Source organism: Ornithorhynchus anatinus, chromosome 8 (assembly GCF_004115215.2).
Source record: "Ornithorhynchus anatinus isolate Pmale09 chromosome 8, mOrnAna1.pri.v4, whole genome shotgun sequence".
Classification (NCBI taxonomy): domain Eukaryota; kingdom Metazoa; phylum Chordata; class Mammalia; order Monotremata; family Ornithorhynchidae; genus Ornithorhynchus; species Ornithorhynchus anatinus.
The window spans coordinates 63,020,318-63,040,299 of record NC_041735.1 but is presented as its reverse complement, the minus strand read 5'-3'; the positions used below and the strand labels follow the sequence as shown (position 1 = coordinate 63,040,299).

Sequence of the window (19,982 nt, the reverse complement as noted above, 5' to 3'; positions counted from 1 at the left end):
CTTACTATGTGCAGAGCACTGTACTAAGCGCTTGGAATGGACAAATCGGTAACAGACAAAGACAGTCCCTGCCCTTTGACGGGCTTACGGTCTAATCGGGGGAGACGGACAGACAGGAACAATGGCGATAAATAGAATCGAGGGGAAGAACATCTCATTAAAACAATAGCAGATAAATAGAATCAAGGCGATGTACATCTCATTAACAAAATCAATAGGGTAATGAAAATATATACAGTTGAGCGGACGAGTACAGTGCTGAGGGGATGGGAAGGGAGAGGGGGAGGAGCAGAGGGAAAGGGGGGAAAAGAGGGTTTAGCTGCGGAGAGGTGAAGGGGGTGGGGGGGAGAGGGAGCGGAGGGAAAAGGGGAGCTCAGTCTGGGAAGGCCTCTTGGAGGAGGTGAGCTTTAAGTAGGGTTTAGAAGAGGGTTTTGAAGAGACAAGTAATACCCTTGTCTGTGACCGTTTTTTTTTTTTCTTCCCATTACTCTTTTGCTGAAAATTGCAGGTTAAAATCCTTTCATTTCACTTAGGTATTTCTAATCCTAACAAGTCTTGTACTTTCTCTATCAAGCAAGCAGGCATATCTTCTCAGTAGGGAGTTTTAACCCGGGCCTCGAGCAGAATGTTGTATCAGTTCATTGGAGCTACTCACTCATTTCGGTAAAAGGCCTCTTAATGGTAGGGATTGAAAAAAAGGAATTGTTTTGAAGGCCATACGTTGATTTCAGTGAAAAAAAAACACAAATGGACTTGTCAAATGACTGAGGAATAAGTTAAATCTCTTTGGAAGCCAGCTGTATTCTTGGCTTTCCTCCTCCATTCTAAATATCACTGACAATTTTGGCCAAGTCGATAATAGTAATTGGGGTATTTGTTAAGTGCTTACTATGTGCCAAGCACTGTACTGAGGACTGGGGTAGATGCAAGCTAATCAATTCAGACTTCCGGGCTCATTATGAACAACACTCATAATGCTCATTAAGAATTCCAAATAACTGAAAAAAAACAACCCACTAAACCTGCTGTTAAAAAGAATTAAGCCTCCCTAGCATAGACACAGCCTGGATTTTGTCTGCAATTAACCACAGTTAAGATAAAAAGCAATCTCTAAAAGAAATCCAGACAGCATCTTTGTGTAAAACTTAAACTCCACTAGTATTCTTGGTGGAAAAAAAAAAAATCATAGTATAGTGCTCTGGACATAGTAAATGTAAATACCATTGATTGATTGATTACCAGTAACAAATCATGGCTAGAGTCATGAAGCTGATGTTGAATGATACTGTTATTTCTCTTTCATTATAAAAGCCCTGGATAGTGGAGGAAAAGGGCTGCAGCTGTGATTCTTCTGTCTACATTCTGGAATGAGCCTGCTTCTCAGCAATTTAAGTTTACTAAAAAGTCATTTTTTTAAATGATTTTTGTTAAGTGCTTACTATGTGCCAAGCACTGTACTGAGTGCTGGGGTAGGTACAAGGTAATCTGGTAGGTACAAGGTAATCTGTTTAGTACAGTGCTCTGCACATAGTAAGCGCTCAATAAATACTATCGAGTGAATGAATGAATGAATCTGGTTGGACACAGGCCATGTCCCACACCGGGCTCGCAGTCTTAATCCTCATTTTACAGGTGAGGTAACTGAGGCACAGAGAAGTTAAATGACTTGCCCAAGGTCACAAGGCAGACATGTCACAGAGCCGGGATTAGAAGCCAAGTCCTGCTGCCTCCCAGGCCAGTGCTCTATCCACTAAGCCACTTTGCTTCCCACCATAGCTTACCTGTAGTGGAGAAACCACCAGAATTCATTGGTCACTTGGCCGTAATTTCCCAAAATGTTTCATCACTTGCATCTTCTGTTCTCACAATAGGAATTGCAGTATCTTTTGCTGTGAAGCTTTTCAAAGCATGGATGGCAGAGAAAGATGCTAATTCGGTCACCTCCTCTTTGAGAAAGGCCAACTTGGACAAGAGGTTACTGGTAAGTTCCAGGAAATTATCAGCCCTGGCTCTCCCTAAAAGGGTTTTGTGTTAAGAAATGTATGCTTCAAGATACGAATAGAAGATTATTCCTGCTGGACTTAGGAAAAGTTTCCACAGTTGCTGTTGCAAGATTATTTATCTACTAGATTCATTCATTCATTCAATAGTATTTATTGAGCGCTTACTATGTGCAGAGCACTGTACTAAGCGCTTGGGATGAACAAGTCGGCAACAGATAGAGACGGTCCCTGCCGTTTGACGGGCTTACGGTCTAATCGGGGGAGACGGACAGACGAGAACGATGGCACTAAACAGCGTCAAGGGGAAGAACGTCTCGTAAAAACCGATGGCAACTAAATAGAATCGAGGCGATGTACAATTCATTAACAAAATAAATAGGGTAACGAAAATATATACAGTTGAGCGGACGAGTACAGTGCTGTGGGGATGGGAAGGGAGAGGTGGAGGAGCAGAGGGAAAAGGGGAAAATGAGGCTTTAGCTGCGGAGAGGTAAAGGGGGGATGGCAGAGGGAGTAGAGGGGGAAGAGGAGCTCAGTCTGGGAAGGCCTCTTGGAGGAGGTGATTTTTAAGTAAGGTTTTGAAGAGGGAAAGAGAATCAGTTTGGCGGAGGTGAGGAGGGAGGGCGTTCCGGGACCGCGGGAGGACGTGACCCGGGGGTCGACGGCGGGATAGGCGAGACCGAGGGACGGCGAGGAGGTGGGCGGCAGAGGAGCGGAGCGTGCGGGGTGGGCGGTAGAAAGAGAGAAGGGAGGACTAGATAACTCATTGGCGTATGTCAGGAAACAGAAATTTCAGGTATCTCTTTTATGTTGTAATGGGTCAAACCAGAAAAGAAAATTGAGAATTTTTTTATGGTATTTGTTAAGCACTTACTTAGTGCCACACAGTTTACTAAGTGCTGGGATGGGTACAAGTTAACAAGGTTGGACACAGTCCCTGTCCCACATAGGTAAGTGCTTAGCACAGTGCTCCATTTGCAGCAAGTTCTCAATCAATACTATTGATCAATAGAGTAGAATGGGAATAAAAGAAAGGTGATAAACAGCAATCCCTGGCTCCACCTGCACCTCAAACCCATCTCTTGGCACCTTATAATAATAATGTTGGTATTTGTTAAGCGCTTACTATGTGCCGAGCACTGTTCTAAGCGCTGGGGTAGACATAGGAGAATCAGGTTGTCCCACGTGGGGCTCACAGTCTTAATCCCCATTTTACAGATGAGGGAACTGAGGCACAGAGAAGTTAAGTGACTCGCCCACAGTCACACAGCCGACAAGTGGCAGAGCTGGGATTCGAACTGATGAGCCCTGACTCCAAAGCCCGTGCTCTTTCCACTGAGCCACGCTGCTTCACCTTATCAAAGCGCTTGGCCCCTCCCATCCCCCCTCCCTGATCACCATCCTCAACTGTTCACTATCCAATGGCTTTTTCCCCCCACTGCTTTCAAACATGGTCATTCTCCACTATCTTAAAAAAACACCTTTTCTTCAATCATTCATTCAATCATATTTATTGAGCACCTCCTATGTGCAAGGCACCGTACTAAGCTTGGGAGAGTACAGTGCAACAACAGACAGACACATTCCCTGCACACAGCGAGCTCAGTTATTGACCCATCTCCCTCCTACCATCCTTTTCTAAAATCCTTGAGTGAATTGTCTCCACCAACTGCCTCCATTTCTTCTCCTCCAATTCTCTCCTTGACCCCTTCCAGCCTGCCTTCCGCCCCCTTCACTCCACAGAAATTTCCCTAAGGTCACCAGTGATCTCCTTCGTGCCAGATTTAATGGCTTCTACTCCATCCTAACCCTCCCCGACCTCTCAGCTTCCTTCTATGCTGTCTACCACCAATGTCTCCTGGAAGCATCATCCAACCTCGGCTTCGTCGACATTGGCCTCTTCTGGTTCTCTCATCTCTCTGGCCACTCATTCTCGATCTCTTCTGCAGGCTTCTCCTCCGCTTCTCACCCCTAACTGTGGGTGTCTCCCAAGGTTCAGTTCTGGATCCTCTTCTATTACTCTTTTATTCCTCATCTCCACTCACTCTTCGGGATAACTCATTCCTTCCTATGGCTTTGACTACCATCTCTAGGCGGATGATTCCCAAATCTACATCTCTAGTTTCCATCTCTCTCCTTCTCTACAGTCTTGTATTTTCCTCCTGCCTATTAGGATGTCCTGCCAACACCTCAAATTTAATAGGTCCTTATTAGACCTATTAGACCTAAATAGAGCTCCTTATCTTTCCGCCCAAACCCTGTCTTCCCCATGACTTTCCCATCACTATAGGTAGGTAGCACCGCCATCCTGCCTGTCTCACAATCCTGTGGCGTGGGCATCATCGTCATTCTCTTTCAACCCATATATTCAGTCTGTCACCAAATCCTGTCGGTTCAACTCTTGCAACATCACTAAAACCTGCCCTTCCTCTCCTTCCAAACCATTACCACTTTGATCCAAGCACTTATCCTTTCCCGCTTTGATTACTGCATCAACCTCCTTGTTGACTCTCTTGCCTCCTGTCTCTCCCCATTCTAATCTGTACCTCACTCTGCTGACTGGTTCATTTTTTTACAAAAATGTTCATTCCATGTTTCCCCACTCCTCAAGGACCTCCAGTGGTTGTCCATCCGCCTCCACATCAAACAAAAATGCCTCATCATTGGTTTTAAAATACTCCATTCCCCTTGCCCCCTCGTACCTCACCTCATTACTCTCCTACTATAATCCAGCCCGCACACTTTGTTGCTTTAATGGTAATCATCTCACTGTACCTCGATCTCACCAATCTCACAGCTAACCTCTCGTCCACCCCCTGCCTCTGGCCTGGAATGACCTCCCTCTTCAAACAATGAAAGATTATTCTCCCCACCTTTGAAGCAAGAGGTCTTCCTTGACTAAGCCCTCATTTCCTCTTCTCCCACTCCCTTCTACATCACACTTGCACTTGGATTTGCACCTTTTTTTCACCCCTCAGGTTCACAGCACTTATGCACGTATCCTATCTGTATATTTTCTATTTATATTAATGTCTGTCTCCCCCGCTAGGCTGTAAACTCATTGCTGTGAACTCATTATTGACAGGGAAAGTGTCTACCAACTCTGTTATTTTGTCCTCTCCCAAGTGCTTAGTGTAGTGGTCAGCACACAGTATGTCCTCAATAAATACAGTTGATTTCACATTGATTTATTTCACAATTGATTTCACATATAGGCATGTAATATATGGGAGGTTTTTTAATGGTATTGCTTATGTGCATACTCTGTGCCAAGCACTATACTGTTATATATGAGGTATTGACTTAATGCTAATGAAATGATTGGGGTGGGGGATCATGAATCTTCTAACTGTAATACAGCAGATTAGGTATTCAAGTGTGAGGAAGATGAGTACGTGATCTACGGAACTTAGCAGGACAGAGCGTTTAATGTATCATTTCTGGTCCCCGTCCTCAAGGTGTCACTAATATTGAGCTCTCCGAACTGCTCAGTAAATTCGACTGTGTTAGGAAATAACCAGGATCTAGGAGACCGTTAAGCTCATTGTGTGCCGGGAATGTTTCTGTTATGTTATATTATACTCTCCCGTGTTCAGAAAAAGGAGCTCAGTGATACCCATTCCCACATAGCATAATAATAATAATAATAATGGCATTTGTTAAGCACTTACTATGTGCCAAGCATTGGTCTAAGCTCTGGGGGAGACGCAAGGTAGTCAGGTTGTCCCACATGGGGCTCACAGTCCTAATTCCCATTTTACAGATGAGGTAACTGAGGCACAGAGAAGTGAAGTGATTTGCCCAAAGTCACACAGCTGACAAGTGGAGGCGGGATTAGAACCCACGACCTCTGACTCCCAAGCCAGGGCTCTTTCCACTAAGCCACACTGCTTCGCAGAAGCTGTGCGTACAAGCCATGTCCTCTGGCAACAAGGTGCAATGAATCCAAACAGGCTCATGAGCGAACGTTCCTCCGAGCCCCTAACAATGTGCTAGCCTCAGCACCTGGTGAAAATGGCAGTGAGGTGTACTGTCTTTCTTATTGCTACCCTATATTAATACATTCCTCTATTAAGGGAAGCACCATGCCATAATAGAGAGAGCACAGTCATGGAAGTCAGAAGGACCTGGGTCCTAATCCTGGCTCGCCACTCATCCGCTGTGTGACCTTGGGCAAGTTACTTCACTTCTCTGTGTCTCAGTTACCTCATCTGTAAAATGGGGATTAAGATTGTAAACCCCATGTGGGACGGGGACCGTGTCCAACCTGATTAGCCTGTATCTACCCCAGCACTCAGAGCAGTGCTTGACACATAGTAAGCATTTAACAAAATACCACAGTTACTATTAGTATTATTATTATCTTCCCCCTCTCTGTCCGGCGTCATGAATCGGATCCCTGTTCCGTGCTCGTACACAATTAAGAAGATGATGTGGTGGCTAAATTTTGTTTCGAGCTTTTAAATTGTGTACTTCGTAGGCTATTTCCCTGCCAGATGACATAATCCTAATTATTCATAGCTCACTAATGGATGCTTACACCTACATTACTAAAGATTTCAGTTACCTAAGCTATTTTTGGTTAAAATCCCATATGGCTCTGCATGGGGATTTGGAATACTATATTGTAGCTATGCAGCTCTAAATGTGCACGGGTGTTCATTTATTCTTTTGAGGGTATTTATTGTCCCATACTGTATACCAAGCGCTATGCTAAGCACTGAGGAAAAACTACACAGAGGAGAATGCAACATAGCCCAAAGGGCTCACCATCCAAGAATCAGGGGGTGGGCAAACAGACAAGGAAGGAAAGATGAAACAGAGACTATCTCAAAGGCAAGGACAGTGGTATTTATGGAGTGCTTACTGTTGAGCACTATGGAGTGCTCAACTGTATATATTTTCGTTACCCTATTTATTTTGTTAATGAATTGTACATCGCCTCGATTCTATTTAGTCGCCATCGGTTTTTACGAGATGTTCTTCCCCTTGACGCTGTTTAGTGCCATCGTTCTCGTCTGTCCGTCTCCCCCGATTAGACCGTAAGCCCGTCAAACGGCAGGGACCGTCTCTATCTGTTGCCGACTTGTTCATCCCAAGCGCTTAGTACACTGCTCTGCACATAGTAAGCGCTCAATAAATACTATTGAATGAATGAATACTGTTTGTAGAGTACTGTATTAAGGACTTGGAAGAGTACAGTATAACAGACTTGATAGACACGTTCCCTGCCCACAACACTGATAAATGATTGAAAAATGATTGCTACTGTTAAATGATAAATGCATTGTGAGTTTGGAGCTCCTCGTGATACAGTCAGGCCTGTCGAGAGTCCAACAGTTAGAACTTCAGCCGTGGCTGCCGTCATCCCAGTGTTCTTAAGGTTGTCTAAGATTCCCTTAACTGCTGGCTCATCCCCCCCATCCTCTTGGAGAGCAGCTTGAGGTTTTAAGAGCTGATTTAAAGACTTGATGTTTGCTCTAAGAAGTGCCCATCAGGTGTATCAATAAATCCCAGAATGCCACACGCTGAGAACTCCTCTCCATAAGCATAATTCAAAACCTATCTTTCGTTTAAAACTTTTCTTCATCAGGTATATTTTGATTTCCTTAGCTATGTTTAGAAATCTAAACATATCCTTCTATCATCCTCCCATTTCTCCCACAGGAATTGTTTCCAGCCAACAGGCAGAACGTGGATCACTTTGCTAAATACTTCACTGACGCGGGGCTGAAAGAGCTCTCCGATTTTCTCAGAGTCCAGCAGTCACTCGGGACTCGGAAGGAACTTCAGAAAGAACTGCAGGAGCGCCTCTCACAGGAATGCCCAATCAAAGAGGTGGGATGTGCGGTCAGTCCGTACGATGAGACGTAGAGAGCCCACAGAGTTAGACGTAGGGAGTCCGTGGAGTGAGATGCAGTGAATCCGGAGAGTGAGATGCAGCGAGTCTGTGGAGTGAGACCTAGTGAGTCTGTAGACCGAAATAGTATCGGTATAATGAGCCGTATTGAGACCATACAGTGGGAAATAATGAATCTGCATTTCCAATCTTCCTGGCCTTGAACACCACTGAAAAGCAATCAGACACTTGTATGAACAGAATAGTTCTCCTGCCTTTCAGAAAGCCTGCCTTTTCTTAAATTAGATAAAGGCGTGTTATTCGCCTTTTCTAAATTAGGTCAAGTATTTGATTTGGCTCAATTGGTCTGTCATACTGGCATAACTGATACTGTATTCAAGTGTCTATATTACTAATATACCTTTGTAGATATTATTACTGTATCCATGCACATGACATAATAATAATAAATGTGGCATTTGTCAAGTGCTTATTATATACTAAGCCCTAGGATAGATACAATATAATAACGGGAGAACTGCTATTGATTGCTCATTTTACAGATGAGGAAACGGAGGTACAGAGAAGTTAAATGACTCGCCCAGAGTCATAAGCGGGCAGGGCTAGAGCTGGAACTAGGACCCAGGTACTCTGACTCCTCATTTAACTATCATCTACCTGAATCAGGTGTCTCAAGGCTTAGTAATTACTAAAAAAAAAGTAATCGACTTCACCCTATTTTGAGAGTTTCAAAAAAAATCTGTTAAATGCATTTGGGGAAAAAAAAACAAGTTTAGGGTTTTCTGCTGCCTGAAACATGTTCCTTTATTATAGTTTGGATGGCCTTATTGTTCATTTCTTGCCTGCCTTTCCACTTCTCTATATTTATAATAGTAATGTTAAGTGATTTGCCCGGCGTCATACAGCAGACATGTAGCAGTATCGTGATTAGAACCCACATCCTTAGTCTCAAAAGCCCGTGCACTATCCATTAGACCACACTGCTACTCATCTAAGTGTGAATAATTTTCCTTGATGCACAAATAACATGGTTAGGATATTTCTGAGCCACAGTATAACACTAATAATAATTATGGTATTTGTTATGCTTTTACTTTGTGCCAGGTACTGTGCTAATCACTGGGGTGGAGACAAGCAAATCTGTTGGACACAGTCCCTGTCCCACAGGGAGCTCACAGTGTTAATCCCCATACAGATGAGGTAACTGAGGCACAGAGAAGTGAAGCGACTTGCCCAAGGTGACCCAGCAGACAAGTGACAAAGCCGGGGTTAGAACCAGGTCCCTCAGACTCCCAGGCCCGTCTCTATCTACTAGGCCACGCTGCTCCTTTAGGACACAATGGTTGGAATCAGTGGAGAAAGCTCACTGTGGGCAGGGAACCTGTCTACTTATTATATCGTACTCCCCCAAGCGCTTAGCACAGTGCTTTCCACTCAGTAAAGGCTCAATAAATATGATAGATTGACTGAACGAGTGGATGGAAGCAGTAGTTTCTCCTTCTGCAGGTGGTGCTCTATGTCAAAGAGGAGATGAAGAGAAATGACCTGGCAGAGACTGCCGTGATTGGGCTCCTGTGGGCTTGTATAATGAATGCCGTTGAATGGAACAAGAAGGAGGAGCTGGTGGCCGAACAGGCACTCAAGCATCTGAAGGTAAGCGACGACCCCCGGAACTCTCACATCTCGGCTGTCAGTCAAACTGGGTTTGTGGTCAAGTCAGGCGTCCATTTGGTTTCCCCGCTTCCAGTCAAGTGTGGATCTTCCTTCCCGTTTCCCCCCACCACTCACGCAATCCTGGTGGGAAAGAGCATGAGGCTGGGAGCCAGGAGACCTGGGTTCTAGTCCCAACTCTGCCACTGGCCTGCTATGTGACCTTAGGCAAATCATTTAACCTCCCTATGCATCAATTTCTTTATCTGCAAAATAATAATAATTATGGTGTTTGTCAAGCGCTTACTATGTGCCAGTCACTGTACTAAGCGCTGGGGTGAATACAAGCAAATCAGGTTGGACAGAGTCCCTGTCCCACGTGGGACTCACAGTCTCAATCCCCATTTTACAGATGAGGGAGGCACAGATAAGTGACTTGTCCAAGGTCACACAGCAGACAAGTGGCGGAGCCGGGATTAGAACCCATGACCTTCTGATTCCCGGGCCCGTGCTCTACCCACTATACCCTGCTGCTTGAGAAGCCTGCTCTCACCACCTCTTTAATTGTGAAAGCCATGTGGGACAGGGACAGTCTGAATTCATCCTCTTCAAATTACCCAGTGCACAGCACAGTGAATTACATATGGTAAGCAGTGAATAAATACCATTACTACCTTCATCAGTTAATCCCGATCCCTCATTTAGTACTACTTATCTACTTTGATCTATTTATACCAGTATTATCATTATTATTATTACTCCAAGATTCAGAGCCCAGATAAGTAGTTGAATGTTTCCTCTCCTTGAGGCTTTCATTTGTACGCTGATTGACTCTGAGATGATCATAGTTAACATATTCTTTGGGGTTAAATAGCCGTCAGATTCAGACTGCACTGGGGGATTGCTGATAAGGGAGATAGGGTTTTGGGCTGCTTAAAGAAGAATCATTACTAGGGACAAAAGAGAAATTGCGCCAGATTTTTTTCAGCCCAACTGTGTGCGTTCGCTGGACCTCTCGTGTGTCTGTTCATTTTTGTATTGTACTCTCCCAAGCACTTAGTACAGTGCTCTGCACACAGTAAATGCTCAATAAATGAAGTGAAAGAATGAGTGGGTCGGGACAGTAAATCTATGGAACGGAGATGAAACGTTCACCTGTGAAACCAAAACCTCAGTAATTGGCAGTCCCATTTCCAGATCCTCAGACGTAATTCCAGTTCTTGTATTATAGTTATATAATGGAAAACAGGTGCAAAACACTTATGTGAAAGACATCAGTCAATCGTATTTATTGAGCACTTATTGTGTGCAGAACACTGTACTGAGTACTTGGGAGAGCACAATATAACAGACACATCCCCTGCCTGCAACAAGCTTACAGTCTAGAGGGGGAGGCAGTTATGAATATAAATATATTTATTTATATAGCTATTAACACTGAGCTATTTAACTGGAATCAAACCAGATATCTTTAGATCTTCAATCTAATGTTCATCCAACTGAGCTATTTCAGTCACATCAGCGCTACCTCAGTGTTTTAGATTTTTCTTCGTATTCATTGAACTGAAATATTTCAGTATTTGTTAATGAATTGATTATATCATGTGATTTTTCAATTCTTTGCAAAATTTATCTTTGATTCTAGAGAAACTTCCAAAATTGTATTTAGCATTTTACGGCAGTTTACGGTATTCACTGTTGCCAATGTTGCATAGGTAGATAGGCCTGTATCTCAGACCAAAAGGCTCACGTTAAGAAACCCTGAATTGACAGAGTTTAGAACCAAGCTACATGCCTAGAGAGAGAGATGTGGAATTAGGACTTTAGAGAGAGTCCGTTGTTAGAGCTTCAGAAATTCACTCATCCCCCGTCGAACCAAAGGAAAGTGTGCAGAGAAGTGAACATTTCCTTGCTCGTTCCTCACAGGAGAGGAAGAAATGTGATCCCAAGGCTCCGTCTAGTTTTTGTTTCTACTGGACACAGGAGGAGAGACTGTAATAATAATCAATAATAATTAGTTAAGCACTTGCTATGTGCCAAGCACTGTAAAGGTAATCAGGTTGTCCCACGTGGAGATCACAGACTTCATCCCCATTTTACAGATGAGATAACTGAAGCCAGAGAAGTGAAGTGACTTGCCCAAAGTCACGTAGCTGACAAGTGGTGGAGCCGGGATTAGAACCCATGACCTCTGACTCCCAAGCCTGGGCTCTTTCCACTGAGCCACGCTGCTGAAAAAGACAATGTCAAAGAGTTGTTAGAATTTCCGCATTGGAAGTATGTTGTAAGTCAAATGTCAAGAATCTGGGGATGTTCTAGTTGCAGCACTGTAGGAAACGACGGAACTGTTAAAATTGAGTTTGGGGTGAAGAGTAGCCTGCAGACCGAGGGCTGGTGATTGCTACTCCGCGGAGTAATGTTTCTTCCTCATCCTTTCCAGCATTACGCACCTCTGCTGGCTGTGTTCAGTTCTCAAGGTCAGTCAGAGTTAATCCTCCTCCAGAAAGTTCAAGAGTACTGTTATGACAACATTCATTTCATGAAAGCTTTCCAGAAGATTGTGGTGCTCTTCTACAAAGGTATCTATCTGTGTCGGTTGGTTTTTTTTCAGCAGACTCCCATTTCCTTCTGAAGAGTTATGGGTGAATTTTTATTTTTTTTTTGGCATGAGAAGAGAGAAAATGTGTTTTTATGGTGAACTGATTTTTTTTTTTCGAAAGCCCTGAGAGGGCGAATCTATGTGAAGTGATTTTGAGTGTTCTTTATGTGTAGTGGAAAGATCACGGGACCGCGAGTCAGAAGATCGTGATTCTTATCCTGGCTCCTCCATCTGCCTGATGTGTGACCTCGGCGAAGGCACCGAGCTTATCTGTGCCTCAGTTTCCTCTTCTGTAAAATGGGCTTAAATACTTGCTCTCCCTCCTCTGTAGATTGTGAGCCCTCATGTGGGACAGGGACTGAATGTATCTTATGTAATAACTGTGATATTGGTTTAAGGGCTAACCAGTTGCCAAGCCCTGATGTAAGGGACAAGATAAACAGGTAGGATACAGTTTCTATACCACATGAGGCCCCCATTCTAAGCAGGAGGTAGAACGGATGCTATTTTTCAGATGAGGAAACCGAGGCATTGAGAAATTCAGTGACTTGTCCAGGGTCACACCGCAGGTAAGGGATTAGAGCAGAGGTCCTCTGGCTCTCAGGCCCAGTCTCTTTCCACTAGGCCTTGAGATGCCCAGCACAATGCTCGGCACAGAGTAACACTTAAAATAATTATTAGGTAAAAGATTGTTAGAGAGAGACAGAGTCAGAGAGAGAACACCATACATCACTTATTCAAACAAGCAGTCACTCACCAACGTAGATATCATTGTCATGGTGCGGAAGAGAGCCCGCAGAAGAATGTGAAAAACAGGCAACGTGACCAACTCTCCAGAGTGCTGGGGGGGATGGTCAGCGGCGGGACGACTCTGGGGAGTTGGGTAGGAACGTAGTTGCAGTTTCTCTCATTCTTTTCTGCCGCTGCCCTTCCCTCCGTGTCGCCTTTGTCAGACCACCATAATAATAATGTTAGTATTTGTTAAGCGCTTACTATGTGCCGAGCACCGTTCTAAGCGCTGGGATAGACACAGGGGAATCAGGTCGTCCCACGTGGGGCTCACAGTCTTCATCCCCATTTTACAGATGAGGGAACTGAGGCAGCGAGAAGTTAAGTGACTCGCCCAAAGTCACACAGCTGACAAGTGGCTGCGCCGGGTTTCGAACCCATGACCTCTGACTCCAAAGCCCGTGCTCTTTCCACTGAGCCACGCTGCACCATCCAAACTGACCCTTGGAGGGCAATGAGCCTGGGCTTTCACTCCCGGAGGCAGGTCAGGGACCCGGGGTTTAGCCCACTGGCCTTTTTCTTATGGTGTTTCTTAAGCTCTTACTAATAATAATGTTAATAATAATGTTGGTATTTGTTAAGCGCTTACTATGTGCCAGGCACTGTGCAGGCTCTTGGGTCGAAGCAGTTTTTTGCAGCAAGATGGCCTACTGAGTAGAGCACAGGCCTGGGAGTCAGAAGGTCATGGATTCTAATCCCGGCTCCGCCACTTGTCTGCTGTGTGGCCGTGGGCACATCACTTCCCCATTTAGACTGTGAGCCCATTATTGGGCGGGGATTGTCTCTATCTGTTGATGAATTAACATTCCAAGCGCTTAGTACAGTGCTCTGCACATAGTAAGCTCTCAGTAAATTCTCTTGAATGAATGAATGAACTTCTCTGTGCCTCAGTTACCTCATCTGTAAAATGGGGATTAAGACTGTGCCCCCATTAGAGATAGTACAGTGCCTTGTATGTGGCATGCACTTAACAAATACTATTATTATTATTATTATTATTATTATTATTATTATTGACTGGGCTGCAGGAGATGGGGAAAGACCAGCGAGGGCCCTGCCATCAAGACTATTTTTAATGCAAGGGACAGGAGGGAGCGATTATGTTGGAACCTTCCTGATCACCACACACCTTCTGGAATTGTTCCTGGGCTGAACGATCCTTGTGCTCAGAGACAGGAATCGGGGAAGATAGCAGCTTTTTTCTCTGTCTGTGTGTGTGTGTGTGCATGTGTGTTGTGTGATATTTGTTAAGCGCTTGCTATGTGCTAAGCACTGTACCACGTGCTGGGGTAAATAGAAGGTAATCATGTCAGACAGTGTGTGTGTGTGTGTGTGTGTGTGTGTGCGCGTGCGCGCGCACACGCACAATATATAAGGTTGTTTTAAACCTTCTAAGTGCCTCGCTACTGACATAGTGAATGCACAAATAAATTGTCCTTTTCGATGTTTCTGATCTCATTTACTGCGGCCCAACTGTCTCGGCGATCGGAGAAGTTAATTGGTTTCAGGTTTACCTTTTCATTGATGTCTCGGATCATTTATAGCCTGAAGTTGCTATAGAGATGTATGCCGTATGTTGTGGGAGATGGATGTTACGGAATTTAATAATGACAGCTTATAGTTGCTGGAGGAAAAACAGTGAATAGAAATGAGTCTCGGTCTTCTGTACACTGGGTGTGCATGTATTCTGTTTTCTCATCAAATCGTGGGGAGAAAATCTTTTAAATTTAAGGAATTGTTGGGATTCCTGTTCTTTTTTTTTAATATTTGTTCAGAGCTACTATATGCCAGGCACTGTTCTAAGTAGCAGGGAAGGTACATTCCAAGCGCTTAGTACAGTGCTGTGCACATAGTAAGCACTCAATAAATACTATTGAATGAATGAATTAATGAAAAGGTACAAGTTAATCAGGTAGGAACCAGTCCCTGTCTCACATGGGGCTCAAAGTCTTAATCCTCATTTTCCAGATGAGGTAACGGGCCCAAAGAAGTAAAGTGACTTACCCAAGGTCACTCAGTAGACAAGTGACAGAGCTGGGATTTGGAACCCACACAGGTGTTCTATCTACTACACTGTGCTGCCTCTCTTGTACCCTCAGAGATAAAGGACAGGTGAATTATGATGTTGTGCTCTCATAATGCATGTTAACATTTTATTACCCTGTGTTGAGAGCAGAGAAATCCATGGGACTGGAAGTCAGGAAACCCAGGGTCCAGTCACAGCTCCGCCATTTGCCTTGGCCAAATCATGTAACTTCTATGTGCCTCAGTTTCCTCAGCAGAAAAATGAACATAAGATCCCTGTTCTCCCTCCCCCTTAGACCGTGAACCCCATGTAGGACAGGTATTATGTCCGATATGATTATCCTGAATCTTCCCCAGCCCTTAGCACAGTGCTTGGCACATAGCAAGTACTTAATAAATAAACGTCGCAATTTGCTTAGTGGAGAATGCACAGGTCCTGGATTCAGGGGACATGGGTTTTAACGGGAAGCAGCGTGGCTCAGTGGAAAAGAGCCTGGGCTTCGGAATCAGAGGTCATGAGTTTGACTCCCGGCTCTGGCACTTGTCAGCTGTGTGACTGTGGGCAAGCACTTAACTTCTCTGTGCCTCCGTTCCCTCATCTGTAAAATGGGGATTAACTGTGAGCCTCACGTGGGACAACCTGATTACCCTGTATCTCCCCCAGCACTTAGAACAGTGCTCTGCACATACTAAGTGCTTAACAAATAGCAACATTATTATTATTATTAATGCTGGCTTCACCACTTGATTGCTCTGGGACCTTGGGCAAGTCGCTTCTCTGTGCCTATCCTTCTTTCCCCTTTGACCAAGAACCCCTCCAAACTCATTGTCTTTGTATCTCATCCAGTGCTTAGTACAGTGCTTGGCCCATGGTAAGCAATTGACAAAAATTATCATTATCAGAAACATAAAAATTATTTGTATTCAATACATTACAATCCATTACATGTTGACTCTCTCTTGGAACTCCAAGATTTTGGAAAAACAGCAAAACAAGATTGATGGTTCCAAATAATTTCAGAGAGTAATATAACCCTGCTTTCAAATCCTGAGTGTTTTCTCATTTTCTTACTTGAAGATATCAAACTCACAGTTGAGGGGAATAGTGCAGTAGCGTACAAGTGGACTTTTCTTTCATCTTTCTGGGCTTTTCAGTCAGTCAGAAGATCATGGTTGTAATTCCGGCTCTGCCACTTGTCTGCAATGTAACTTTGGGCAAGTTACTTCACTTCTCTGTGCCTCAGTTACTTCATCCGCCAAATGGGGATTGAGACTCTGAGCCCCACATGGGACGGGGACTGTGTCCAACTCGATTTGCTTGTATCTATGCCAGTGCTTAGAACAGTGCCCGGCACATAGTGAGTGCTCAATATATACCGTTGTCATTATTATTATTACTATGTGCCAGGCACTCTACTAAGTGCTGGGTTAGTTACAAAGCTAAGCAGGTGGGATACAGTCCGTGTCCCACATGGGGCTCACAGTCTTCATTCCCATTTTCCAGATGAGGGAACAGAGGTATGGAGAAGTGAAGTGACTTTCCCAAGGTCACGCTGCAGACAAGTGGCGGAGCCGGGATTAGAGCCCGGGTCCTTCTGACTCCCAGTTTTGTGCTCTATCCACTAGGCCGTGCTGCTTCTTACTTAGGCACCACTTCTTCTTACCAGTTTTAATGGAAGCCCAAGAAGCTAAATGACCCAGAGGCAGGTCCAGGGGGCCCTCAGTAATCCACAAATTGGATAATAGTCTTGTATAATCCAGAGTTGCCTAGACTCAGCAGGTGGGAGAGAGCACAAGGCAGCTCAGGTTCACATTAAACCTCCCTGCCCCAGGCCCCGCTGAAAACATATTCCCAGAACAATTTCCTCAGCTTTGAAAATACATCTCTGAGGAGTTAGGATTCACGAATTTGAAGCTGAATGTAATTTTTTTAAAGCCTGTGAGCTACTGTGCTACCAGCAGCAATTTCAGTTTCCTGCACTGAAACAAATAACTTTTTTTTTTTAATTTGAGTGCATGGAGTCCCTCGGGACTTAAGTTCCTTGCAGACGAGAAAAGAATCTTTGCGTTATGATTGAGATTTACCAAGGAGTTATCTTTTCGGTAGTTGCTTTTGTTTCCTTTTATGCCAGATAGATTTTGTGTATAAAGTGGATTGATGTGCATAGGAAGACATTTGTAGACCGAGGAGGAAAAGATGCTTTAACACTTGGTTTTATATGTAATTTTTGTGAGCATCTGAGTGATTGAAAAACTCATTTGAAATTTTTACTTTTATTTTTCTGGTATATTATGACTCGGCTAAGTATCATTACGATTAAACTGTAACGTAGAAAGTTCTATATCCCCAAACTCTTCCACCTACCAAGTTTTGGAATGTATATAGTAGTAAAAAAAAATCAGTCAATTAACGGTATTTAATGAGTGTGAGTACAGAGCACCTGTACTAAACACTGGGGAGAGTACAGTGTGACCTCAGTGAGTTCAGTTTAGACAGGGAGACAGACATTGAAATAAATTAGGAGTATGTGCATCCCTGCTGTGGGGCTGAGGGTGGGATGAATTTCAAGAGCTTAAAGGGTCCAGAGTCAAGTGCATAAGCAACACAGGAGAGAAGGAGTGGGGAATTACTAGGGCTTAGTCAGGGAAGGCCTCTTGGAGGTGATGTCCTTTTAATAAGTGTTGGAAGGTGGGGAGAGTGGTGGTCTGTCGCATATTGGGGGGTGGCAGGAGGTGGGCAAGGGGTCGGCGGTGAAAGAGACGAGAAGGAGGTGCGGCGAGCAGGTTGGTATTAGAGGAGTGAACCCCGCGGTCAGGTTGGTGGTAGAAAATCAGCAAGGTAAGGTTGAAGGAGGTGAACTGATTGAGTGCTTTAAAGCTGTGTCCAGGAGTTTCTGTTTGATGAGGAGGTGGATGGGCAACCGCTCGAGGTTCTTGAGTGGGGAAGATGTGGACTGAACTTTTTTTTAGAAAAATCCGGCCAGCAGTGTGAAGTATAGACTGGAGTGGGGAGAGCCAGGAGGCAGGGAGACTTGTGATCGTACTTGTAGTGGTAGTAATGAAAGTACTTAGTAAGTGCAACTGTGTTCAATCTGCCCCCAAATCTTGTTGGTTCCATTTTCATAAAGTTGTTAAAATCCCCCCTTTCCTCTCCATCCAAATAGCTGCCTTGCTAAGGTCTTATTTTATGCTTCTGTGATTACTGCATCAGCCTCCTCGCTGACCTCTCTGCCTCCCGTCTCTCCCCACTTCCGTCCATACTTCACTCTGCTGCCTGAATCATTTCTCTAAAAAAGTGTTCAATCCATGTCTCCCCACTCCTCAAGAACCCCAGTGGTTGCCAATCCACCGCTGCCTCAAACAGAAACTTCCCACCATTAGCTTTAAAGCGTTCATTCGCCTTGCCTTCTCTCTTCTTACCTCACTGCTCTCCTTCTCCAGTCCAGCCTGCACAATTTGCTCCCCTAAAGCCAACCTAATCTCTGTACCTCCATCTCGCCTATCTCGCTGTCCTGCCTCTGGTCTAGAACTCCCTGCCCCTGCATATCTGACAGACAGTTTCCCTGCCCACCTTCGATGCTTCGTTAGAAGCACATCTCTTCCAAGATCTCTTCCGACTAAGCCCTCATTTCCTCTTCTCCCACTTCCTTCTGCATCATCCTTGCACTTGGATTTCCTCCCCTAATTCACCCCACAACAGTCATGCTGATTTATTTATTTGTGTGATTCATTTATCTGTAATGATGTCTGCCTCCCCTTCCAAACCATAAGCTCCTGATGGGCAGGGAATGTGTCTATCAACTTTGTTACATTGTTCTCTCCGAAGCACTTAGTACAGTGTTCTGCACATAGTAAGCACTCAATAAATAGGATTGATTACAAAGCACTATTCTAATGCTGAGAAAGAAAACATGGGTGAGGTTTAGACAAAAGGTGGAAAGGGGACTGCAATGGACATATAAGGGAAAAAAAAATAAAATAAAAACACAAAATGAACATAAAGACAAGGATAAGGATACCCACAAAAATAAAATAAAGGTTCCATCTGTAAATGTCTGAACCTCTGTGTGTCCAAAGCCTCTCCATCCTACAAGCATATAAGGAGATATTAGAAATAATACTAATAATGATAATAATAAAATAGCATTTGTTAAGCACTTAGTATGTGCCTCAAGTACTGTATAAATTCAGAGGACCCTCCTTAAAAATATCTTCTGAGCTCCGTATTCCAGTTGTCCTTCAAATGGCCATGCTATCAGTATATAAATTGTTCTTAACAAAACATTCGTTCTGGCTGGAAGATATTTTAAGAAAGAAAACTTTCTCATTTAAGCCACCCAGTTTAGGGGGAACTGCTGCTCAGGATTTAAATGTCATCTTAATCACCTGTAATCAAAAATAAGGCAATTAATAAGAAGTTTCACTCCCAAAGTCTTATAAAAACCTGTGGATGATTAAACCACTCTCCCTCTGTCAGGGCCAATGGTTTAATTGAATATCTCTGGAGACAGTTAATCATTATCTTTTATAAATAACAGAGCTGTAAGAATGAATTAATTATAAATAATGCTTTCAGAAGTGAAAAGAAAGCTGGCGATTGCTTCTTTGTGAGGAAATTTTATTTTCGTTGGAAAGATTCAGCCCTGTACCAAAAGCTAGGCTTCATTTTTGAGTGAAGAAAACAAAAGTCAGTGGTCCTTCGTCCACAACCACTCGATCATTCTCAATTCTGCGGTCTAATTCATCCTTATTTTTCACTTTTCTGAATATAAGGTGCTCATTTTTCACTATTTAGAACACCTACAGTTGTCCTTTGTATTTGAAGAAAACACTACTGACAACCTGTGAGTCCGTGAGTGGCTGAAAAGGGTAAAGTGGGATCCACAGTCCCGGCCTTACTGTGCTCGCTTAAAGGCTGGCCTTGTGCTGTGATCTTTAATGTTTGCAGTGTCTGGTGCTGTTTTCTGTTTTGCCTCCTTGTCTATCATTCCTTTTGCTCACAACGAGCCACTCTCATCTGGTCTTTCCTTGGTAATTAACTCCCAGTTTTCTGCCT

At 43.9% G+C, this 19,982-nt stretch overlaps 1 protein-coding gene across 2 annotated transcripts in view; it reads left to right on the top strand.

Moving 5' to 3' along the window:
- Positions 1-19,982, top strand: part of BZW2 (basic leucine zipper and W2 domains 2) — an 80,083-nt gene that overhangs the window by 53,910 nt on the left and 6,191 nt on the right. For both annotated transcript variants that reach the window (XM_029070605.2, XM_029070604.2), the window contains 4 exons: positions 1,872-1,981; positions 7,671-7,841; positions 9,370-9,516; positions 11,954-12,092. In XM_029070605.2, the coding sequence (XP_028926438.1) occupies positions 1,872-1,981; positions 7,671-7,841; positions 9,370-9,516; positions 11,954-12,092 (567 nt within the window). The remainder of the gene's footprint in view (positions 1-1,871; positions 1,982-7,670; positions 7,842-9,369; positions 9,517-11,953; positions 12,093-19,982) is intronic.